This window comes from Cervus canadensis, chromosome 33 (assembly GCF_019320065.1).
Source record: "Cervus canadensis isolate Bull #8, Minnesota chromosome 33, ASM1932006v1, whole genome shotgun sequence".
Lineage (NCBI taxonomy): Eukaryota > Metazoa > Chordata > Mammalia > Artiodactyla > Cervidae > Cervus > Cervus canadensis.
The window spans coordinates 20,590,578-20,617,188 of record NC_057418.1 but is presented as its reverse complement, the minus strand read 5'-3'; the positions used below and the strand labels follow the sequence as shown (position 1 = coordinate 20,617,188).

Below are 26,611 nucleotides of genomic sequence, written 5' to 3'. Positions count from 1 at the left end.
TTTACATTTGTTTACAGAATTCCACCTTGCCTAAGGACACACAGCTGGTCAGAGACAGAACTGTGTTTTAAAGCTTCATCCACTTCACTGAACATATTGCCTCTTATTTACATAAAGGAAACTCACATCACCTGATACACTGGCTTGCTTCTTGGGTAAATTCCTGGAAGACCCTCAGAAGGATTTATGAGGAGAGAGCATGCTTTCAACCCCAAATGTGACCATGGCTTATGGGTTTATTAGAACGAAGTATTTCAGAAACACTTACTCAGTTGTGTTACTACCACATGTGTTATTACCTCTTGTCTGCTTCTGGAAGAAAATGAGGCCACAACATTGAGCTCAAACCCCATTTTCTTCTGTCCATTTATATATAAATAGCCCAAGGTACCTCCAGGCAGAGACAGCTCTATCTCACTGTTACATACTTGGGCTGGCACACCAGAAAGGTAAAACAAACGCCCATGCATAAAGGAATTCCTAAAATAGATTGCAGGTCTGTGTTTTGATGCACTGCCCAGAAACTTCATTATAACCAAACAAAAAGGAAAGAAAAACTGTTCTATCATCATTTCTAAGAAAGGACCATGTGTTATATGTTACTGGAAAACCTATACTTAAGAGACTTTAAAGGTTCCTTTATCTTGAGTCTCCGGAAATACACTTTCCCATTAGTTTATTTCCTGCTGGATTTTGAATCAGGGCTTTTGCTGTGTCTGGGTCCTTGCCTGCTTCATCCCTTAGCCTGCCAAGACAGTCTCCAAGCCAGGAGCAATTTTCCTCAAGATGTAGAAAAAGAACTGAGGCATCTGTGCTATTGAGTTGTATGTGCCTAGGGGAGGGTGAAGAAGGTAAACGGGGTAAGGGCCTGTTTAGCAGTTAATATTTACTTTTGCTTTATTCTCTCTCTCTCTCTTTTTTTTTTTTTTTTTGGCCATGTGATGCAGCTTGCAAGATCTTAAGTTTCCCTGGAATTTGAACCTGGGCCACGGCAGTGAAAGCATCGAGCAAGTCCTAACCACTGGACTGCCAGAGAATTCCCTTCTTTTGCTTTATATTTACCTTATCTAAACATAACAAACTTGGCGCTTCTCTAGTGGCCAGGTGACTAAGACTCTGCACTCCAAAGGCAGAGGGCCCAGGTTCAATCCTTGGTCAGGGAACAGGCACAGCTAAATAAATAAATATAACAAATTACTCATATTCATATTTTGTATATTTAGCGACAAATCACTGTGCATAAAATAGGTAATTCTTTAGTTTGATATTTCAGGTATCAAAGATACTTCTTCATATAGGAGCATTTCTCCTCTATTTAACAGAAATAAAATGAAACAAAATTCAGCTCATACTATCCACTGTCGGCCATGAAAATTTAAGGGTCATCCCTTTTCCTAGCTGTGGGGTAAGGACTAGGATGAGGCATCAGACACGGAGGGTCCCCAGTGCTGGGCGCTCACTCTTGAGGTCAGGCACAAAGGCAGGGAGCAAGTACTCCTTAAATTCTGTACCCTCTGTAATCGCTTGCCTTTCCCTCAGTGAGGCCCTCCCCAGCCAATCATTGCTGTATTTCACGCATACGATGGAAATTAGCTTGCAAACCCACAGGATGGGATGGAAGGGAACTCTGCAGCCAGGCGGCTGGCATCCTGTTAGAACTCCCTGAAGATTCAGGATCAGTGACAACACCGGTGACATGTTGCCATCCATACGGGCTTCTCTTTCATGCCACAGTCTATTCCTGGCCTGTACTTTCTGGCTTTTTTCCTGAAAGGTCACAGAAAGATCAAGGCAGGCGTATGAAGAACCAAGTCCAAGGCCGTGGCCGACACTGCACGGGCTCGGAGCTCACAGGCTCAGAAGCCAGGGACGCCCGTGACAGCGCTGCCACAAACCTAGGCCGGGTGTTCCTTCTTCGTGCGAAGTAAAGCAGTGTGATGCAAAACTGTACCTACTTTAGTGGGTTGTTAGGGGGATTACAGGAGAGAACGCAGGTCAAGGGCTTAGAGTGGTGCTTGTCCGTAGGTGAGTCTTCGGGACATGTGACCACTGACAACCACTCCCTGGAGCCGCCCCAATCAGATGGATTCACTCGGTCTTCGCAGACTAATATTCCATCCTCATCCCACCGAGCCCGGCCACTGCTCAGCCCCTACTCCAGACTCCAGCGTTTCTGAATCACTAAGGTTCCTCTTTTTTTATTTTTCTTACAGTGGTACTGCTGTTCAGTGGCTCAGTCCTGTCCACCTCTTTGCGACATCATGAACTGCAGCATACCAGGCCTCCCTGTCCTCCATCACCTTACATTAACTTCTCTTTCTTACATAATAACTTCCCTCAAATAATCTGAATGGATGCAGTGACTCCTCGTCCCCATTCAACCTCATCTTATACAAGCAATTCATGTTTTTCCTAGAATTAAAAAAAAAAAACCCATCAAACACAACACTGCAAATCAACCATACGCCAATAAAGTTATTTTTCATAATACATCTTTATTTGGCTGTGCCGCGCCTTAGTTGCAGCATGTGGGATCTTTGATGGTCATTGGGGCATGTGGGATCTGGTTCCCTGATCAGGGGTTGAACCTGGGCCCCCTGCTTTGGGAGCACAGTCTTAGCCACTGGAGCACCAGGGAAGTCCCTCCAATAAAGTTTTTAAAATTTTTTTCATACTTTCCCCCTGAAAATTTTAAAAACCCACAAGTGAACAAGATGCCAACACAATTTATCCTTTTTTTCAGCATAATGTAATTAACATTTGCTTACATCCTATTGTATTCCTTAAGCAATGAGAACTGTACAAATTTAGCTCACTGTGTTCAGCAGAGTACGTAGTAAAACACTTCTATTTTGATTTTGAGTAGATTTCAGTACAGATGCATACCATATCATGGGAAATACTTTGGACCCATCAATCACGTAATATTAACTCCTTAAGGCCCATTTCTCCATCAGCCTGGAAGGACGTTGTGGTTGAGCCGTCGAGAAGAACTACCATGTCCACTGCTTTGGCAAAACCTCAGATGCGTGGCCTCCTGGCCAAACGTCTGCGATATCATATTGTTGGAGCATTCATGGTCTCCCTGGGGTTTGCAACTTTCTATAAGTTTGCTGTGGCTGAACGAAGAAAGAAGGCATATGCAGATTTCTACAGAAATTATGATTCCATGAAAGATTTTGAGGAGATGAGGAAGGCTGGTATTTTTCAGAGTGCAAAGTGATTTGGAATATAAAGAATTTCTTGGGTTGAGTTCCATGGAAGTTTGTCACTTTCCTGTGTTCCTGAACTATGAAACTATGACTATCTGGGGTGAGAAATAGTCTCTCAATAAAGAAACAATTAACAACAACAACAAAAAGAAATGGCAGAGTTTCCAGGTTTATTAAGTGTGGATATTGTCTCAAAACAAGAATATCACCCAATCTTTAATTCCAATTTGAAGAGGGTCTCTTACCACACAAATCAAATTCTCACACTTGGAAAGTGCTAGAAGAATATTTTGAAAAGTTTGAAATTTTCAGCTATAGGTTTGGGCCCTTTCAACTTTTCCTTCTTTATGTTATCTTTGGTTTTTAAACTGCCACCAGAATCACTTTAGGTGAACTTCTCCTTCCACACAAGACATCTCAAGAGGAGCATCTTACTCAGAAAACTTCTGAGAGAAAGACAAAGCCAATCCAGGTGTGCCACTTGACGTCTAATGACAATCATTTCTATTATCCCTCAATGCACTGCTAATTTTATTAGGTATGTGGAAGTTCTAGGTATTTAGACAAGGGTTTTCCTGCTGCAAAGCAAGTGATTTTTTAAAAAACATTAACTGCCCTCACACAGGAAAAGGCAATGGCAACCCACTCCAGTACTCTTGCCTGGAAAATCCTATGGACAGAGGAGCCTGGTGGGCTGCAGTCCATGGGGTCGCTAAGAGTCAGACACGACTGAGCAACTTTACTTTCACTTTTCACTTTCATGCATTGGAGAAGAAAATGGCAACCCACTCCAGTGTTCTTGCCTGGAGAATCCCAGGGACAGGGGAGCCTGGTGGGCTGCCGTCTATGGGGTCACACAGTCGGACACGACTGAAGCGACTTAGCAGCCGCAGCAGCCCTCACATAGTTAAAATGAACATAATGGTTTCTCTTCCACTTCTCAACTGCACTTTACAAAAGCAATTCATGTTTTTTTTTTAAATGAAAAAAAAAAAATACACTAATGATCGAACAAGATGTTAACATGGAGATGAATTGGGCAGCTCACTGGTCTCTAGTTGTGAATCATATTATCTCTAATGTCTCCCCTGAGACCACAACCCAGGAAGCCGCCCAGCACAAAGGCTCCCAATGCGGGTTCTGGAGTCCAACCGCCTTGGACAGCTCTGCCATTCACTAACTAGCGACCCTGGACCGGCCACGTAGTCCCACTAAATCCAAGTTTCAAAGTATGCAAAACAGATACACTAATATTACTGAACATACGGGTCTTCTAGAGGTTTCGGTGAACTGTGACTTGCCCAGTATTGAGAACATGCTTGCACGTGATAAGCAGCATTACCAAGAAGCCGGTGATCATGGACTGTGCCCTGTTAAATGACTTGGCTACCCACACTCCCTTGTAGCACGTGGAGGCCGGATGTCGGCACTGCCCTAGAAGACATAACTGGAATTTTACATCCTGGTGTTTCTGGGAAAGCTAGTGTTTTCACAGTGAAAAGAAATGACTCAGTTTTCACGTGTCTTTTGCCCTTTGCCCTCCCCCTTGTTCCCACCTGAAACATGGGCAGAATGCCCAAGCAGTTGTCATTTTACTATAGGAAGAAAGTCACATACTAAGGATAGAAGAGTAGAGAAAATAATTCCTCAGAATACCTACCTCCAGACTACTTGCCATACGGAAAAAAAAAAAAATATATATATATATATATATATATATATATATATATATGACCCTGTTGGCCTCAACAGTGCAGACTTGGTTGTTAAGAAGTAAAAATGACAAACTTCTAAAAAGCATTGATGTGGGTTTACCAAGCACATTCATATACATTTCACTGGATTTCAGTCTCATACAGATCCTGAAAAGAACTAGTCCCACTATATAGATGGAGAGAGACTGAGGCCTGGCACACTCTTGGAAGTGACTTGTCCAGTTGTATTAATAAGTCACAGAGCTGGGGCTTAACCTCAGCTCTTCTGACATTAAATCTAATGTCCTTCCCACTAAAAACCAGATGCACAGTACTGCGAGCCCGAAGCAAAAACAGCGTGCACGTTCTCTCATTACTGGCACTCAAGGTGCAATTTAAGTTAGTGGCTTGGCCACAAGAGTCTGCAGTCCCAGATCAAGCTCTGACTTTTGGCGTTTCCTCAACAGGCACACACATTAAGGTATTCAAAAGGAAAAGGGGGGCTTCCCTCATCGTCCAGTGGGTAAGACTCCGCACTCCTAATGGACAGGGCCCAGGTTTGATTCCTGGTCAGGGAACCAAGATCTCATATACCACAACTAAGCCTGGCACGGCAGCAAAGACCCAACGTAGCCAAAATAAATAACAAATGATTTTAAAAATAAATAAAAAGATAACTTTTTAAAAAGATCTTGACCAAAAAAAACAAACAAAAAAAGATCTTGACCTTCGTCTTCACTCTCATTTTGGTATAATCAGTAAAAATGAATGCCTTCCTTTTATGGCCTCAATGTGACATATTTTATATTTTATTTAAGTCTTTATACCTTCAGAATTATTAAATTATTGTCAAAACCACAATCAAACAGGACTGTAGCACATTATTTTCACCACAAAAGCTAGTTTTTTTTAATAAAATAAGGAAAAGAACTCTACATAGCTTTGTTTACATTTTTAATGGCTGCTATTTATTCTGTAAATTGGACACAATTATTCCTTCCTTCTGGTTATTTCCCCCTTTAAAATTTGCTGCATATGTGTAATGAGTATATGGTCCAAGAAAGGCTTTTCTGCAAGGAAATGTGGTCAAGATGCGAGGCTGGCTGGATCAACAGGCATGCATCTGCCTGCTCCGGCTGAAGGACATTTGGTTATCACTATGCATGACGCAGGCCCTCACTCAGGAGCAGGTGTGGAATCGGATTGCCACTCTGCCTGGTACAGGGTGCACACGGGGAAATTCATCCCAGCAGAGGCTGGCACGGTAGGAAAACTGGCCTTTGATGTTCTTATCAAATTGGCATGGACCAGCGGGGAAAGCCAGGCTGCAAAGAGCTGGCCCTGACCAGCCAGGGCCTCAGGATGGGGAGAGGGAGCATGGGAGGAAAGGAGGCGGAAAAGAGGCTCCTTTGAATGATCTGTTTCCATGGCGATGGCTCCGGAAGCGGGTCAGAACTTTCTCAGTGGAAACAGACAGCGGCTCCCATTCACCATCACTCAAACCACGCTGGCCACACTGGCCGCTGGGACATCAGGACCTGGGGAAGGCCGGGGGGCCGGGGCTGCCAGCCTTTCTTCTGTTGGCTGCTCCGAGGTGTGTCGGTGAAGCCACCTCTGAAGGCCAAAGCTGGAGCAGCTGTGGGCATGAAGGGCCCTTTCTGGCCTCCTGATCACGTGCTGGAGGCACAGGGACCAGCCACCCTCCAGACAGGGCTGTGGGCGCTGCCTGCCTGCCCTACTTCTCCTGGCTGGAATCACAAAGGACCGGGTCATCTCCACAGTGGCTGCCACCATAGCCTTTTTGATGTTGTTGTGTTCACTTTTAATTCCTTCAGGTGTGTGTGTGTGTGTGTGTGTGTGTGTGTGTGTGTGTGAGTCACTCAGTCATGCCCAACTCTGTAATCCCCTGGATTGTAGCTCACCAGGCTCCTCTGTCCATGGGATTCTCCAGGCAAGAACACTGGAACCGGTTGTCATTCCCTTCTCCAAGAGATCTTCCCCACCCAGGGATCAAACCCAGGTCTCCCGCATTGCAGGCAGATTCTTTACCGTCTGAACCACCAGAAAAGCAAAGCTGACGAGAAACTTTGGCTTGTTATAAATACTATGAAAATGAGAACTCAATCTCTCCTGTCTTTCCAGATCTCACTTGTGTTAATTGAGGCGTAACTGACATACAACCTTATATTGGTTTCAGATACACAACACAGTGATGTGTTATCTCTACATATGGGTCAGGAAGATCCATTCCCTTGGAGAAGGGAATGGCCACCCACTCCAGTATTCTTGCCTGGAGAATTCCATGGACAGAGGAGCCTGGCGGGCTACAGTCCATGGGGTCACAAAGAGTCGGTGTAAGCTGTGAAGTCATCACCACAATCAGTCTAGTTAACATCTGTCACCACTCAGATCTCATGTTTAAATCTCCACATCTCTTCGTCACATCCTTGCACCATCTGCGTGCGTAGCCACCAGGCTGCTGCTGACGTTTTCCCTGTCCTTTGTCATTCTGCGGGCTGGTCTGACTCTGCCCCTGGATTGCTTCACATCCTTCCTCCTTTTGATTCACGGCTTTATCTGAAGTGACACACAGGCACCTGCTAGTGATGCGGCAGCTCAGGCAGCGCTGCCAGGGACCCCACGACCACAGCCGACCCCCGCCAGCATCCTCTGAGCAGACCCCGAATCCGCTGGTGCCTGAGACGCGGAGCGGAAGCACGGAGCTTCCACCCGACTGACAAGAAGCCGGTTTGGGCAGAGATTCATAAAGCTGGCTGCCTGGGAACCCCTGGGAAACTTGTGACAGGCTCCACAGTTCCACATTTGGGGAATCCAATTCACTGGAGCTCGGCAAGGCCTGACGGTCTATCTTCAGCAAACTCCCCAGCTAGCTCTGATGAGGGGATGTGCTTGGATCCCCCAGGCCATAACCCAGGAGAGAGTGGACTCTCCTCCTTTCATCCTCCAAAATGCAGAAAGCCATAATCCCAGTGAGATTTTCAGAAAAGAATATGGAATACACTAAGATAAAACAAGCGGCCAGTAGGCTTCAAGGGTTAACCTTCTGCGAGGCTTTGTTTGGAGAAAGCTTTTAGACAAGGTTGAGGGCAGGGGCCAGCCTGGACTCGGGGAGCTGCGGTGAACTTGTAGTCGGTCAGCTGAGCTCAGCTGGATCACGTTTCCCCAAAATCCCTTCACCGCATGGTTCTGGGTCAGTGCGAGGCTTCACGTGAGATGCAGAAGCAGAAGCAGAAGCAGAAGCGGTTTTCTCTTTGGGCTGCAGGGTCAGTGCAGGGCAGCAGGCCCTGAGCTGGGGCTGATGCATGTGGCAGGGTGTCCCCTGAGTCACTGGATAGCAGATGGCCCACAAGGCTCACATGCCTGCCCAGGGTCTCCAATCCTGGCCTGTGGCTTGTCTCCATCCCGAGGAAGGATGCCAGCAGCGCCTCCTGCAGGTTCCTGATGCTGGAGAATGGCTGGGCAGTGGTGAGGATGACTGGGTCTCAGCCCATCCTTGTAGGTGGCCATCTATCTGTCCTCTGTCCCCAGTCGCGCTGACTTCAGGCCACATCACTGGACACAGAGGGACAGCCTCACCAGGCTGTGGAACCAGCCCCCGCAGACACAGTAAGTCCAAAATGCTAGAACAACGTGATCACAATGTCTGCTTCTCTCACAGACCCCTGACTGATGCGGGTATTTATGAGGGTCTCAGCCCCACCCACTCATCCCTGCAGGGGTGGACCGTCCCTCCTCCAGGCCCTAATCACTGTACCCACAGGGTACACATCACTGCATCATGTCTCCTTCAGGCTGTCAGAAGACAGCGACCTTCCCTAGCCTGTTCATCCTCCCGGGGCCGAGCACATGTGTCCAGAGAGCAGAAACGTGAAAACTGTTTATTCAATTAAACGACATTTGCTGCCTAGCCCATCGCTAGTCTTCCCCACATGCGTCCATCGTTACGAGGTCCCCATGATGGAGTCTATGATAAAAGGCCTGATGCTGGCGGATCAACAGGTCTGGATTGGAGTTCCACCTCTGCCTCACTCAAAGTTCATAATCATGATCATACTGTGTCATCTAGTCATCTAGTCTTTCTTGGTTTCCTTATCTGCCAGCTACCAGTTACATTACAGTTTTGTTAGGAGGTTTTATACACAAGTTGTAGGCTTGCTGCCTTCCCTACTCCCGCCAGGATGCGTGTTCAGTCACTTCAGTCACGTACAACTCTTTGCGACCCTATAGACTCTGGCCCACCAGACTCCTCTGTCCATGGGATTCTCTAGGCAAGGATACTGGAGTGGGTTGCCATGCCCTCTTCCAGGGGATCTTCCCAACCCAGGGATCGAACCCACATCTCTTATGCCTCCTGCATTGGCAGGCGGGTTCTTTAGCCACTTGCCAGGATAGGAATGCTATTTAGTTACTGGCAGCCCCCTCCTCCCCCACCGTCCTCCCTGGCCTAGTGTCCTGGTCACCTGTCCTGCAGGACAGACAATAACCAGCGGCCACCTCCGCATAGTACATACCTCCTGGCAGCCGCTGGATGCAGCCCAGGCACGTGGCCTGAAGCTGGGCAGGGTCAGCCGGAGGGTCGCTCACCAGGCGGAGCTCAGGGCCATATAGAGCTTTCGGAGGGGAACAGCTGAGGAGGGGAATTCTGACACAGCTGCTTTTGCTGCGAGCCTGTGTCCTGGAATGCTGAGCCCCTCAGACCCACCCGCACACGTGCGCGGCACAGACCCACCCGCACAAACACATATTTCAGCACGTTGCGAGCACACGGGCTCTGAGAGCCGTGGCTGTCTCCCAGCCCTGCCCCTGCCCCCAACCTCTGGGGCGCTGAAAGGACAGGAGAGCCCAGGTAGGAGGGCACAGGCTAAGTGGCTGTGGCCACCACGAGCTGTGTGTCCGACACCGTTTAATGAGATGGACGGTGGAAGCCACAGCCGCACTGCGTGCAGAGCGCCGCCCTACCTAATGCAGGGGTGTGTGTGGGTGTGTGTGTGTGTGTGTGTGTGTGTGTCTGGGGTAGGGGGAAGTGGGGAGACACAGCCTGTACCCGGGCAGGCATGGCACTGCGTTATTTCACACACCCACTCTCGGAAAGAGCTTTTATTCTGCACATTTTATCCCTCTGGAACCTGAGGCTTGGAGAATTTAACTCCCACAACTAGCAGAGCTTAAATTCATACCCTGTGCAATACCAAAGCCGACATTAGCAACAGAAACATGGAGAGTCCATGCAACGTTGGTGGGTACAGAGCAGGCTTTGCATTTGGTCAGAGAGTGAGAAATGGCCCAGACTAGAAATGGAACCCGGAGATCCTGACTCAAACTCACCGCCTTGTCCCTGGGAGCTGAAGCCGGAGGGCTGACCGTCACAGCCAGAATGGGGGCCCAGGCCCTGGACAGTGACCTTGCTCTTAGGCCCACAGCCTCGGCAGATAGCTGCATGCTTGCAAGCTAAGTCACTTCAGTCGTGTCCGATGCTGCAACTCCATGGACTGTAGCCCTCCAGGCTCCTCTGTCCATGGGATTCTCCAGGCAAGAATACTGGAGTGGGTTGCCATGCCCTCCTCCAGGGGATCTTCCCAACCCAGGGATTGAACCAGTGTCTCCCATGGCTCCTGCATTGCAGGTGGATTCTTTACCCCTGAGCCACCAGGAAAGCCCTGGCAGACGGCTGCTAGTCAACTAATTAAAGCAAAAGAATATGGACTACATATGCCTATGCCTGGCTCTTGGAGCAACCTATTTATTGGGCTGACCAAAAAGTTTGTTCGGGTTTTTCCGTTACATCTCACGGAAAAACCAAAAGGAACTTTTTGGCCAACCCAGTATTTTCTGAAACCTAAGCTTGCTGTCTGCTATCTTCCCTGCCTGGTGCATTCCAAGGACCAGACACTGGGAGCCCGAGTCTCCCCGGATGCTGTTCTGACAAGGCCACAACTGCCTGCTGCCCTTTCCTGGGGGGATCGTGGGGACACAGAGAGACGCACCCCCCTGAACTGGGCAGAACCGACTCACAAGCTATCCTGAAGGATGACGGACCTCCACAGGTTTCCTCACCCCTCACACATGCACATTGCCCACGGGAAAAAGCTGGTGTTCCCCTTCCCACCCCACAGTCCTGCGACAAACAGGATGTGGAAACAGGATGCATTAGTCTCAGCTCCAGGGATCACCGCTTGACCTGGATTTCTTAACAAACTCCCCGGCCTCATCAGCAATTCTCACTGCCTCTGTCTGGTCTGAAGGAGGATTTAGCAATCACCCTGCAGGCGGGTTTCTAGCACTGCCATTTACCCAGCAGAAGCAGAGCCCTGGCTCACCACGCAAGGGACCACAGCCCCTGTCCTCAGGGGAATTCCAGAAACAGATGATGCCTGAGCCCCTTCCTCAAGCCCAGTCCCTGGGAACCAGCTAATTGAGGAAGAGGGAGGAGGTTCCACTTAGAAAAGAAACTTTCTGATTTTTTACACATTTCAAGGAGGTTGGACACAAAGTTGTCGAGAATTGGATTCACAGTATTTTTCCTATAAGCTGTAGCAAACACATTTTCTTTCCAATGTGTACTTTCCTTTTGTTTATATGAAATATCCCAAATAGGCAATTCTATACAGACATAAAGTAGATTAGAGGACTGGGGGTCATCAGAAGACAGAGCAGTGATTGTTAAAGGACATGGGGTTTCTTTCTGAGAAGCTGAAATGTTCTATATTGACAAGGTGATGGTGACACATACCTGTGGATACAGTGAACACCTGTGGACTGTAAACTTTGAAAAGGTGACCAGTGCGGTCTGTGCACTGCATTTCAACTAAGCTGATTAAAAAAAGAAAACAGATGGCCCCACAAAAACCTGTAATACAAATGTTCAAAGCGGCATCATTCATAATAACTGAAAAGTCAAAACAACCCTAAATGTCCATCAATTGATGAATGGATAAGCAGAATGTGGCACATATATACAACAAAAAGGAATGAATGTAGGAAAGCTTTGAAAACATTATGCTCAGTGAAATAAGCCAGTCACTTAAACCGTGTATGACCCCATTTCCATGAAATGTCAGTAACAGGCAAATCTATAGACATAAAGCTGATTCGTGCCTGTTGAGGGGAGAGGAAGATGGGAGAATTCAGTGGAGACAGCTGAGAGACACAGGATTTCTTTGTGAATTGACAAAAATACTCCAAAATTGATTGTGGCAATGGCTGCAAAACTCTATACACCCTAAAACCCACTGAACTTTACACTTTTTAACAGGTGAGTTATGTGGTATGGTGAACTATATCTCAAAGCTGTTACTAAGAATAAAATAAATGCACTTTACCAACACAATTGCAGGTTTAAAAAGTTTTGAGGATTTTTAAAATTAATATTTTTTGTTTCTCCATATCATGCCTTTATTGGAGATGCTACGTGATCTGTTACTTCTATTTAACAGAGGAGGGAAAATCTGAGATGACTTGAACAAGACTGCAGAATGGAATTGAGTGTGGAGGGAAGGGGCAGCTTTTACAAAGAGATCTGGGGACTTGTGGAAACGACTGTTCTCTCTGCCACATGTTTTTTTAAAAATGCTTTTAACAGGTGTCTTCTTATGGCTAATATTCACAAACAAAAAGCACTTACTTCATATTACACTGCTAACATTTTAGGGAGATGCTGGAATATGATAGCTAACAGATGAGACTAAAGTAGGTCTTCTGTAATCAAAGTCCTGGAAATAATCCACTTTTAGTTTTATTTCAAAGTACTTGGGGTAAATGAATTTGATGCACTTATTTAATGAGCACTTGTTCTATGTAAACCACTCTTCTGGAAGTTATAGAAACTCCAAAGAGAGGAAGAGAGTGAGCTCATGGCCTCAAGGAGTCCATGATCATGCTAGGCTGGGTGGGAACAGAAAAGTCCACAAGTGGTTAGGGGTTTCCCTGATGGCTCAGCGGTAAAGAATCCACCTGCAATGCAAGAGAAGCAAGAGAAGCAGGTTCAGTCCCTGGGTCAGGAAGATCCCCTGGAGGAGGACATGGCAACCACTCCAGTATTCTTGCCTGGGACTAAGGAGCCTGGTGGGCTACAGTTCATAGGGTTCCAAAGAATCGGACATGACTGAGTAACTGAGCATGAACAAGGGGCCAGAGCAAGGGGCGAGGGCGTGAACTTGGGTCAGACAGAACAGACACTGATAACAAACAAGATTGTTGGGCACTTATTAGATTCTTAATAGCTTCCTAAAGCTTCCCTGGTAGCTCAGCTAGTGAAGAATCTGCCTGCAATGCAGGAGACCACAGTTCGATTCCTGGGCCAGGAAGATCTCCTGAAGAAGAGATAGGCTACCCACTCCAGTATTCTAGGGCTTCCCTGGTGGCTCAGCTGGCAAAGAATCTGCCTGCAATGCGGGAGACCTGGGTTTGATCCCTGGGTTGGGAAGATCCCCTGGAGAAGAGAAAGGCTACCCACTCCAGTATTCTAGCCTGGAGAATTCCATGGACTGTACAGTCCATGGGGTCACAAATAGTCAGACACGACTGACTTTCACTTTCACTTTCTATAGCATACTGCAGGAAGTACTTTACTGATTATCCTCACTTTATAGTCATGAAATCTGTAGATAAAAAGATTAATTAACTAGCCAAGAGTTGCAGAGCTAGAAGAAAGAGCCTGGATTTCAACCCAGAGAATTTGGTAACCCCAAGGCTATAATGGCACTTCAACTGGATTGGGATTTTTGTTTCTTGCTCTGGGACCTTAGACAAAGTAATTCCCCTCAAAAGTAGCACATACCTCAGTGAGTTCATGAAACATTAAATGATCAAAGTACAATAAAAGCGACTAGCACCAGTGTCCAATACGCAGAAATAACCCAAGGTTATTACAATGCTATAGTGTTAACAACAGTGATGATGATGTTACATGAGACAGTATATGAAGAGACATCAAATGTCCCTGGATTCCAAGTGGTAGAAAGAATACAGCCAGCAAGGGGACTGAGAAAGCATTCAAGGAGAAGCGATCCTTAAAACAGGACTTAAAAGAAGGAAATGCTTTCCGGTCAGAAACAGCAGACAACTCAGGAGGTATTGGAAACAAGCTCCAAGCCCGGAGCTGGGCCATGTGGTTGGGAGACGGGAAGATGAAGCAATAAAGATGGGCCGGGTCTCTACTGGGGGGTGATGATCACCAAGGTGAAAACCTGAAGAGATCCTAATTTATAAGTGTCCCTGCGGGATCTCAGCATCCTCTCGGCGTGCTGGGACCTAATCGTATTTCAGGGAGTAATTTCCTGAATTACTCTTTTCCAGTTCACCAGAAGAGTGTTAAGGGTCTCCCTTGGAGTAGTGAAGATGAAAAAGAGGGAGATGGGTCAAGTTACAGAAGTATCAAGCAATAAGATTTGGCAGAGGTCTTAGAATCATGAATGAAACACAGAAATAATAATGTAAAGCTCTGTAAAGTGCAGAAAGTAGTCCCTGGGGAAAAGGGGGAAACATACAGTCAGAGAACAGGTAGTCACAGAGAGAAGGAAGAAGGATAGAGGAGCGGGTAAGTTCTACCATAAGAATGTGCAGCTTGGGGTGACTGGAAAGGCAATGAGCAGACAACCGGTAAGAGCTTGAAACAGGCACGTCACCAGCATGGGGGAAGGGTCAGAGGGAGAGGTATAGATACCACATGGGGGCCCAGAGACAGTAGTTCAAAGCCATGGGTGGGTATAAATATCTTGGGAGAGCTTGCAGGCTGGATAAAAGCTCCAGGAGGATAGCCAGAGTAAGGGGTGGGAGGAACACAGGGAGCTGCCAAAGAGTGGGCATAAAGTGAGGGGGAGAAACTGGAAACCACAATGTCACAGACACACACACACACTAAGGCAGGAGAGAGCAATGTGACCAACAGAAAATGTGAACCAAATGCAACAAGCATCTAAGGGCGGCGGGGAGGGGGGGGGCGGTGGGGGGTGCGGAGAGGGGGGATTGGACCTTGGGAAGAGCATCTCAGCAGGGAAGGAAGAGAGGAATTCAGCTTTGGGGGAAAAGTTCAGCACTAAGCGGGGGAGAGAAATGGAATTATGGGAGGATGGCGAGATTCTCACAGGGTGGAAAGGAAGTAAGCATTTTTATGAGTGTGTGCTCACTCTCCCACTCACTCATTTATCCAAAGTCTTTTATGTAAAAGATCCTGGGCTCAGTGTGGGAGGTGACTACACACACACACACACACACACAGAGGCGAACCTGTAACTGCTGCCCACTGCTCCCACAGCAGGAGTGCTCAGCGGTGACGGAGCCCAGTAGCAGGATGCTCTATCTCCACTCTGCAGATTAGGGAGGACTTCCGGAAGAGGCAGGACCAGAACTGAGTTGCTATGGGTAAATGAAGCTTGCACAGTTGAGGGGGGCTGGGGAGGATGGTGAGGGTGAGAGACAGGACACCCCATCAAGAGGAGCAGGATGAGGCTCAGCATCTATGGGAGAATGTGGCCCATCGGGGAGACTATAGCAACTTCACCGGCCTGAACAGCAGATCAAGGGAGGAGATGGCCAGGCAGGCAGAGGGCAGGTTAGGAGGGGAGCAGAGGGAGAGGCAGGCAAGACCAGGAAACCAGGCAATCAGGTGAGTAGGTGAGACCAGGCAGGAGGCGAGACAGAGCAAGGGGGACCAGGGTGTCTTCCCTGGAATCAAGATGCAAAAGGAGGGAAAGACAGAGATTTTTGAGCCGGCGGGGGCTGTGGGAAAGAAAGTTGACACCTTCAAGAGTTACCAGCTCGCCAGATGAAACAGATGAAACAATTTGGAGAGTGAAGCAAAGTTCAAATGGAACAAATGCTTGCATAGAACATTTATAAACTCTATTCTATGCATTTTATCTGACCACAGAACACTGCCCCCACTGTATCTATCTTCCTCTTCCATCACACTGCTATATATTTTTGGACTTTTTCACCATGAAATAGTTGAAGTGTAGTCACAGGTAATGAAAGAAAGGGAAACTAAATCAGCGAATTTTCAACTCTAGTGAAAGACTAAGGAGAAAAGAACTTATAAATATCGGCGAAGGTGAAGTGTTGAGATTTATTTTGGCCCCTGCTGTCTCTATAGATAAATTTAAGAGACCCAGTATATATAGGAATAAAATTTGCTCCTACTTCCAAGGGAACATCTGAAGTGGAAGTTTTAACTGCTGTTATTCACAGAATGCTAATGAATGCATTTACTTCTCACCTCTCCATTTGCATAAGCAATACAACAACAAGTACTTTAGAATTAGACCTTCAAGGTTAGAAGCATGAATGTTTAAGTGGGATTCAATTTGGGCTCTGTCACCTGTTAGTTGTGTAAACATGGGCAGCTTATCAACCCCTCTGTGCCTCAGTTTCTGCATTTGTCAATAGGAAAAACAATACCGAGGACATTGGACTATGCTCACAGCTGATGCTCAGAGAACAGCTGCTGTGGGAAGAAATGAGTGGGGTAAAGTGGAGGGTGCTGGACAGGGCTTCTAGAAAAGCTCTGTAAATGATGTGCCTTTGGCTTTTTTACCTTTGTGAGATGTCAGGGGAGTTTGTAATTTCCTCGGTTCTGTCCCGCCACAGCAAAAATTTGAAGTGATGGACAGACCAGGGTTACAGCTCGGTGTTATAGCTCAGTTTAATTTGGCAAGCAAAGGAAAATACATCCTCGAGGCAGGAGGGTGGGCTGACCCAAAAGACACCAACAGAAGCCGGCGGCTCAATTTCAGCTCCTCTTTTTATGTGTTTTCTCTTCTCCCCTTGAGCCTGCCCTATGTAAATTGGGCTAGCCAGGAGGGCTGTGTGCTTCACCTGAGGTTCTCATTCCGGGTCCTCAGACCTTCCTTTGTTCTATTTTCGCAGGCTTTTACCTTTCTTTGTCTTTGAGCCTCTGCTATTTTGGACTCCATTTTCCTATTCTAAGTGCGGAACACCTTTTAACTTCTCCCCTTTGCCCTGCCTCTCCTTCCCCCCTGGAAAATGCAGCAGCACTTTAAAATGGAGGAAGGAAGGAAGGAAGGAAGGAAGGAGGGAGGGAGGGAGGAGGGAGGGAGGGAGGGAGGGAAGGAGGGAAAAGGCAAGGAGCGGGGAGAAAGGACCGTCTGAGTTCCTGAAGGCTTGCTTGAGCTGCAGTGCCAGTCCTGGACCTGCCCATGAACATGAGAGTATCTAGTGAAACTTCCCTTAGTTAACAATACTACTTGTCAGGTTTTTCTGTTATCTCTAACTAAACTCTGTTGTCTGAAAGAAACATGCACAACCTAAAAGTTGCAAGTTAAGTTCAATTTGAAGATCTCACTGAAGACTATGTAGCTCAGGGGACAGCTGCTCAGAGAGCTCTGAGGCCTGATCCTAGGAGACCAGGGAGGAACCAGGATAAACAGGGATTTTTCTTTCCCCACAGAGGGGGAAAGATCAAAAGACTGAACATCAAAAGATTACTACTAATCACCAAAAAAAACCCACCCATATATATTAAGTTAATTGTTTTCACGACTTGCAACAAACTGTGCAAAATTCTTAAAGAGATGGGAATACCAGACCACCTGACCTGCCTCCTAAGAAATCTGTATGCAGGTCAGGAAGCAACAGTTAGAACTGGACATGGAACAACAGACTGGTTCCAAATAGGAAAAGGAGTATGTCAAGGCAGTATATTGTCACTATGCTTGTTTAACTTATATGCAGAGTATATCATGAGAAATTCAGGGATGGATGAAGCACAAGCTGGAATCAAGATTTCGGGAAAAATATAAATAACCTCAGATATGCAGATGACACCCACCCTTATGGCAGAAAGTGAAGAGGAACTAAAGAACTTCTTGATGAAAGTAAAAGAGGAGAGTGAAAAAGTTGGCTTAAAATCCAATATTCAGAAAATTAAGATCATGGCATCTAGTCACATCATTTCATGGCAAATAGATGGGGAAACAACGGAAACAACAGATTTTATTTTTTTGGGCTCGCTCCAAAATCACTGCAGATGATGACTGCAGCCATGAAATTAAAAGACACTTGCTCCTTGGAAGAAAAGCTATGACCAACCTAAACAGCATATTAAAAAGCAGAGACATTACTTTGCCAACAAAGGTCCGTCTAGTTAAAGATATGGTTTTTCCAGTAGTCATGTATGGATATGAGAGCTGGACTATAAAGAAAGCTGAACGCTAAAGAATTGATGCTTTTGAACTGTGGTGTTGGAGAAGACTCTTGAGAGTCCCTTGGACTGCAAGGATATCAAACCAGTCAATCCTAAAGGAAATCAGTTCTGAATATTCATTGAAAGGACTGATGCTAAGGCTGAAACTCCAACACTTTGGCCACCTGATGGGAAGAACTGACTCAATGGAAAAGATCCTGAGGCCGGGAAAGGTTGAAGGCAGAAGGGGACGACAGAGGATGAGATGGTTGGATGGCATCCCCAACGTGACGGACATGAGTTTGAGTATGCTCCGGGAGTTGGAGATGGACAGGGAGGCCTGGCATGCTGCAGTCCATGGGGTCGCAGAGTCGGACACGACTGGGTGACTGAACTAAATGAACTGACATATGGGAAGATGCTGCAATCTGTGCTATTTGAAATTATTCCTTAGGTATGCATCTTAACAGGGCCAGGATCCAAAGCACAGAGTGCCTCCAGTTTTTTCTCCATACAAAAGTCCCTGGGGTGAGGGCTGGGGGCTCTGCAGTGGCTGATGGCTCCACCTTTACAGACCTGTTGTGGAGGGAAACATTTCTTGCCCGCACCCATTCCATATAGATACAGTTATAAAAGATATTTTCCAACAAAAATTCTTTCTCTCAGTTATTCTTGAGAATAACTGGTGAGTAACAAGAAACTTTAACAAGCATTCACCTTTTCAACCAGTCAACACAAATCCAAGATTGGTGTAATAAAGTGGATAGTCTCATCAATAGGCCATGTAAATAGATAGAAATAGAAGAGCTCTGGCGGCCTTCTTTAGTATATTCTCAGTGAAAGCATACGGAGGGCCTACAGACTGTAAGGGAAAAAGGATGAATGGGGACTTTGTAGGACTGCGGGAGGGCAGGGGGGTGGGTAGCAGCTGGCAGGTCCATATTCCATCCCCCCACCTCTCTCTCCCCATCCATGCATCCGTCCATCCTTTCACCAGGCAGGTCCTGCATATCTCAGACAGTAAAGACTCTGCCTACAATGCAGGAGACCCAGGTTCAGTCCCTGGGTCGGGAAGATACCCTGGAGAAAGGAATGGCTACCCACTGCAGTATTCTTGCCTGGAGAATTCCATGTCCAGAGGAGCCTGGGGGGCTACAGTCCATGGAATCACAAAGTCAGACATGACCAAGAGACTAACACTACATATCTGAAGACCAGAGTCCAAGGAGCTTGACCTGTCAGGGTGCTCAGGCGCTGTCCTGCCAGGTATATCAGAAGTCTCACTGCTGGTCTCCCCAGATAACCCACCTCCTGGGTCTTTTCTGGCCAGAGCTACAGTACTGTGACTTGAAGACTTTAAGTGCTGTTAAATGCAAAATACCACTGAGAGAGGTGATGATTTGCATTATAATGAATGCCTGATACCTTCCTTAGAACACGCTTTCACTGGGGGAGAAGGAAGGACAGGAGGGCTGAGGCTCCTGAGACAACTGTGTGTGGAGGAGACAGTGGCTCTGGAAGGCAGGAGCCCCCAGCGCCAACACCTCAGCGCCCACATTTCCTGGTGTCACCCATGCCTCTGCTCCTAAGGTGGTGCTGCTGTTGACCTTGTGTTTACTGAGTTCTCTTGCCTTTTGGATAAAAAAGTACAAGAAACCTTCTGCCAATTAAACAACACTGCTGACTCAGAAGGGTATTACGGTTGGCAGACACTTTGTAGTCACTAACCAGACAACCAACTGGTTTGCCAGGTCATCCTCCAGGGCCTGCAAAGTTACCAGCAAGCATCTTCATTTGCAGAATAGCAGGATTTTGCATTCCAAAATATTTACAAGCACACAGGAGTGTACAGAAGAGAGAGCCGAAGCATACAAATCGGTGAGTCGAAGTACAAGTCACACGGGAGCTCATCACAAAATTCTTGAAACTTTTCTGTATTAAAATTCTTTTCAAAAGTTGTTGTTTTTTTTAATTAAAAAAGTATTATCGTTTTCAAAAACCACTGAAAGGGAAATGGAGGAAAAGATGTATGGAAACCTTCAAATTATTTAGAAACAACTAAATTTAAGGAAACCATTTACTAGAACATGGGCTTCCCAGGTGGTTCAGTGGTAAAGAACCTGCCTGCCAACACAGGAGACGCAGGTCCGATCCCTGGGTTGGGAAGATCCTCTGGAGGAGGAAATGGTAACCCACTCCAGTTTTCTTGCCTGGGAAATTCCATGGACAGAGGACCCTTGAGGGCCACAGTCCGTAGGGTTGTAAAAGAGTCAGACACAACTGAGCAACTAAACAACAACAATTTAGTAAAACAGAAGCAAAATGCCTGTATGCCAGATGGGGCAGCGGGGGGTTGTCAACACCTGTGTGTGTGTGTGTGTGTGTGTCTGTGTGTGTGTGTGAGAGAGAGAGAGAGACAGAGAGAGAGAGAGACAGAGAAATTTGTTAACCTCAGAAGGCTGTTAGTCTATCTCTGGACCACAAGAGTCATGCCATATTTTACTAAGTGGAGCACATAAACACGGAAAGAATGACTACCCACAATTGAGGGGAAGCAGAAACACCAGCCTAACTAAGATGGGTATAAATTTGGTGAGTCACTTCCTCTTAGGAGGAAAGGCAAAGATCTCTTGTCCCCCTATAGGTTCAGAGACTGAGAGATCACCTGAGTTCTCAGCCTGAGTCACGCCACAGAGGTAGCAAACCAGGTCGGAGGAGCCCACAGCCTCTCACGCAGAGCTTCTGCCCACCTTCAGTTCAACATCACCACACCTCCGATTTCAAAATCGAGGTCAACTCACATCTCTCAGCTACTTCAGCCTCCACACTGCTAAGTCCCCCGGAGAAGACATGCAACTCAGACAAAGGAAATTCAGACTTATCTCTCCACCTTGAGGGGGCAATGGCCTGGGATTTCTTCTGCTCATCACCCCCAGCATCCCCCAGGCCTGAAACCCAATCCGCTCAGTGAGGCTGAAGCTTTGGCAGGGCGGCCTCGGCTCCTGGAAGCCGCGTCCGTGCCAGCCGCGCACACACGTGGACGGATTAGGCAGGGCTGTGCTGCAAAGCGCACACACACTCGCCTATCGTTCCAGAAATACTTTTGACGCCTAAACCACTTCTGCGCCTCCCTTGGCCTCAAACAGTCTAAGTGGCTCTATGCCAGAGGAAGTATCTGTTTAAAGATGGGGACTTCTCAAAATTTCTTTACCTCAGAAGATCATAAATAGAACCTTTTAGCATAACTATGATGGAATAAAGTAGAAAAGGGAAAGAAAAAAAAATTTGCTTTGTTTTTTTTTTTTCCCTTAAGTGACCTAAAAGAAATACTGGAAATATAAACTATAACATAGAATTATCTTCCATGAGAGTCAAGATTACAGGGTCCAAGTTAGGACAAGTAAGCCAAAAGGACTACCTTTGACGGGAAAGGTTAGTGAGCATTTACCATCTTCTGTGACAAGTGTTTATTCTTGTTTTAAGGTGGCTCCGTGGTAAAGAATCTGCCTGCAATGCAGGAGACCCGGGTTCGATCCCTGGGTTGGGAAGATCCCCTGGAGCAGGGCATGGCCACCCACTCCAGTATTCTTGCTTGGAGAATTTCATGAACTGAGGAGCCTGGCAGGCTACAGTCCATGGGGTTGCAAAGAGTCAGACACAACTGACCAACTAACACACATAAACACACACACCACACACTCCAAAGCAAGGTGCAGAGGGGTACTGTAATCATTGTTTTATTCTGGAATGTATTATATTTTTATACTTTGCTTCTTTATGACTTCCATCCTGTATCAAAAACCAGTGTAAAAGAAGAAAACCATTTTGGTTGACTTAGCTGTCTCTTCCTTTTCTCCACACTCACTTTCAAATATTTCAGGTTCACTTACAACAAGAAGTGTGAAATCAATAACACTTTGCAGAAGCCTTGGGCATCACCAATTGAATTACAGAACACACTCATCCACCTACATACATGTACACACACACACACATGCAAGGAAAATGAACTTCAAGTTCCACAGTACATACACAGTATGCATATAATCACCTATCCCATTTCCGTCAGAAAGGACCTAAAGGACACCTTAGAAATTCTGCTCCAGGACAGAAGGAGGAAAACTTACTTTCTTTCCACTTCTGGTGTTGACACGGCGCTACAGAAGCCAAGCGACTCCTAGGAGAGAAGATTCGTAGGGTCAGTGCAGGCAGAACAGCAGGCTTCATCTCATTTTTACATAATACCACTTTTAAAAACAGACAGAAGCAAAAATAGATGATTAAAGTCACTGTGCTTACTTCGATCTGGGACCGCAGCTGAAGTGACGTGGGGCTGGCTTCGGGTTTCTCCTAAAACAGAACAGATGCTGGTTTAATGAGACTTCCAAACGTGGCACACACCAGGAAAGACAAATAATGTGTAAGAAGAGATGGGGGAGAGTTGGGAAATGCTAGGTTACAGTGGGAGGAGATAAACAGATTTTCTGAAAAAAACTGTTTTTTTAAATGAGAGCCCTAGCCTTTTAAAAAGTGAACTGTTTTCCAAATTACATCGCTTGACACTGGTGACAATTTTATTGCAGAAGAGAAAGGCAAAATCTAACTGAAGAGTACGGAGAGTTAATGGTAAAATGATTTCCCGGATGAGACTGGGCCGTCACAAAGACACAGAATTTACTACGATCCATTTGTGTCATGAAGTCATAAAGAAGAGGCAGGGGATGCAAAGGATTTTAGAGATAAAATTACAGAGGATAATACTCTCATTTCACAGTTTTAAAAAAACTGTACCCCTTTGAAAGAAAAAAAATAAAAAAGATACACCAGTTACCTGTGATTAAAAAATATATTGAAATAAACAGGATAATGACATTATTAGAAGTGTTATGGCATACTATCGAAAAATGAGTTATATAAGTAAACAGAGCACCACACTGATATTTTTTCATAACTAGAGAAAAGCTTTAAATCTAAATACGTGCTAAAGCAAAGGTTCACACCAAAGTGTGGTCCAAGACCAGGGTGGTCCAAGATCAGTTCCCGGCCGATCAGTAAGTCATAAACAGGAAAATGGGCAGCTTTAGAGGAAGGAGTAACATGACCAACATTATACAAGCTTGAAGTATCAAATTATGAAAGTTTTCCGATAATCCTATTGTGTTCTTAAAGATCACTACCAAAAAAAAAAAAAAAAGATCACTACCTTCTTCAGGACTACATGGGTACTATGTGAAGACTGTTTTCTTAGTTAACATTAGTCAGTTAACATTCAGGAAATGGACAAAGATCATCTCAAATTACAAATTCTCACTTGCATCTAATTGCTTTTATTTTTTCAGTTTGCCTATTTCATCTTTAACACAATTACAAATCTAGACCAATATTTTAAAATGCAGCAATGAAATGTAACTCTGAACAAAAGTATAAATGTAAACAAGATAACGGGAATCTGGTACAAATATAGAAGATAAAATGAGTGTTGGAGTGGTTACATCTGAGAATGGGGTGATGTGGATAAGCAGACCACAGGAGAAAACTGTTTTGACGGACTGGCAACCCACTCGACTCCAGTTCCAGGACCTCATTTGCTATGAGGAAATATCAGAGTGGTGTGACGTCCCATTGAACTTCTCTCTGGTTAACATGCTCTTGGTTTGTATTACCACTTTTGTTTATAATGATCAAATATATATCTATCGTAAAACAATGTATGGAAATGTTTGAGTTACATTCTAAGTCTGATTGGTATGATGTCAGACTCAAGTGCAGTCAACAAAAGGGACATGTATTTTGGAGGTTCTTGGTGCTTAGAAACCAATCTGACGCCCTGATATCGAACCTTTTAGCATCAGTGCATAGAGAAATTTACAAACTTCAACTGTAGGAAGTAAGCAAAGGTATAGTTGGCAATTTTTTCATCCTAAGTCTTCCCATTCAGGAGTTGGTATAGAAGCCTCAGAATTATGACACAACTCTATTAGTTCCTCTGAAATTTTCTCTGAAATTGTCCTTCTAGCACCCAAATCCATACCCATCAACACAAAGTAACGGATTCAACTCTTCCTGCCTCTGTTCTTAACTGTCTTGATACTCCAAGTTTCTACTTACAAGATAATGCAGACCCTGATAAGAAATTACCTGCTTTTTTTTTTTTTCCAGTGGGTTTTGTCATACATTGACATGAACCAGCAATAGATTTACACATATTCCCCATTCCGATCCCCCCTCCCACCTCCCTCTCCACCTGATTCCTCTGGGTCTTCCCAGTGCACCAGGCCCGAGCACTTGTCTCATGCATCCCACCTGGGCTGGTGACCTGTTTCACCATAGATAGTATACATGCTGTTCTTTCGCAACATCCCACCCTCGTCTTCTCCCACAGAGTTCAAAAGTCTGTTCTGTACTTCTGTGTCTCTTTTTCTGTTTTGCATATAGGGTTGTCGTTACCATCAGAAATTACCTGCTTTTATTGTACATTTTTATCTGCACTTTTCTAATAAATTTTATTTATTGGTGCATCATTTGCTACTCCACATAATAAACACAATATTTATGGTTTATTATGCAAAACGTACCCATTCCTGCATACAAAGCTGATGCTTGTTAACAATCATATTAAATGTTTGATGATCTGGAACTAATAATCTAAAACAATTCATTTTCACATGTTAGTTTGTCACTTATAACAGACATTTGATTGTGCTGTAGCTACTTAGGAAATTGGTTGGGGTGTAAGTTTGATGTATAATGTATTACAATTCACCCCATTAAAATAATGGACCCAGTTAGTTTCCATGCAGAACATCTGTTTCATCAGGAACAGAATATGTTGAACAGGAGATCTCGCACTGTGATTGTTTCTAGTGCTTTTCCACCCACAGAGCATGCCACAAATAATGTGATTCAGAGCAAACATTATAAATTTCATCTCTCAAGGAGAGACAACCATCATTACAATGAGGGATTTCTTAGACTAAATGTACCCTAAAGTAAAAAATACTACAAAAGTGAGGAGAAGGTTGTAAAATTACCCACTAAGTTAAGGACCTATATGATGCTTGGTGAGGAAACAGAATGCGCTATTTGGCAAAATTCTACTATTATGATATTGATAGATGTCACATGATATTAACGACAAACATGCAAAAGACTACCATTCTGTCATGCACTTGTGAATATGATGAAAGCCTTGTGGGCCCACCATTGAGCCTAAGAAATAGAACATCACAGTAAAGAGTTAAAGCTAGCAGGTACAGATGTACAGTTGGATAAAACACCTGTGCAGAGCATGAGACAGGTTTGGAAATGTGTCATACACACTTGAGGGAAAAAGTGCTGGACAGGTTTTTATTCTGTTTAGCACTAAAAAAGAAATAGATTTCTTCCACTGCACAATGTGAAATGAAACGGTGTGAAAGAGCCAGGCAGAAAGAGCACCATGACTGCTGCATGTATACATACATGTATACATACACAGATGCAGTAATAAGGGGTACTGCTTACATAATAAAGAAGGATGGATTCAGGTCAAAGTGGGCAGAGAATGTGCAGATACACAGATGGACCTACAGATTATCATTCTAAGTGAAGTAAGTCAGGTAGAGAAAGTCAAATACCTTATAATATCACTTATATGTGAAATCTATAAAAATGATACAAATAGACCTGTTTACAAAACAGAAACAGACTCATAGAAAGCAAACCTAAGGCTATGGAAAAGGGAGGGAAGGAGGAATAAATTAGGAGCTTGGGATTAACAGATACACACCACATATAAAATACATAAAGAAAGGTCCTATTGTATAGCACAGGGAACTATATTCAATATCCTGGGAGAAAACATAATGGAGAAGATTCTATGTTCTTTTCGAATACATAAACACACACGCACATATATAACTGGATCACTTTGTGGTACACTAGAAACTAACGTGACATTGTAAATCAATTATACTTCAACTTTAAAAAATTAAAAGAATCATTAGAAAAAAAAAAAAGAATGGGCATTGAAAGGCTCCTTGACATCCTCCTTCCCTGTCCCATTCTCAGGTTAGGCTGCCCTCTTGTCCACTCCTAATTCAGCCAGAGTAATGAGGGGAATAAGCTATGGTTTTTCCAGCAGTCATGTGTGGATGAGAGAGTTGGACCATAAAGAAAGCTGAGCACCGAAGAACTGATGCTTTTGAGCCGTGGTGGTGGAGAAGACTCTTGAGCGTCCCTTGGACTTCAAGGAGATCAAACCAGGCAATCCTAAAGGAAATCAGTCCTGAATATTCACTGGAAGAACTGATGCTGAAGCTGAAGCTCCAATACTTCAGCCACCTGATGCAAAGAACTGACTCATTGGAAAAGACCCTAATGCTGGGAAAGATAGAGGGCAGGAGAAGGGGACAACAGAGGATGAGATGGTTGGATGGCATCACTGACTCAATGGACATGAGTTTGAGCAAGCTCCAGGAGTTGGTGATGAACAGGGAAGCCCAGCATGCTGCAGTCCATGGGGTCACAAAGAGTCAGATATGACTGAGCGACTGAACTAAACTGAA

At 45.2% G+C, this 26,611-nt stretch overlaps 1 protein-coding gene across 3 annotated transcripts in view; it reads right to left on the bottom strand.

Moving 5' to 3' along the window:
- The window catches only part of SASH1 (SAM and SH3 domain containing 1), a 983,107-nt gene that overhangs the window by 79,240 nt on the left and 877,256 nt on the right, over window positions 1-26,611 (bottom strand). For all 3 annotated transcript variants that reach the window (XM_043457237.1, XM_043457239.1, XM_043457238.1), the window contains 2 exons: window positions 22,365-22,415; window positions 22,193-22,242 (listed from right to left, as the gene is read on the bottom strand). In XM_043457237.1, coding sequence (XP_043313172.1) covers window positions 22,193-22,242; window positions 22,365-22,415 — 101 coding nt within the window. The remainder of the gene's footprint in view (window positions 1-22,192; window positions 22,243-22,364; window positions 22,416-26,611) is intronic.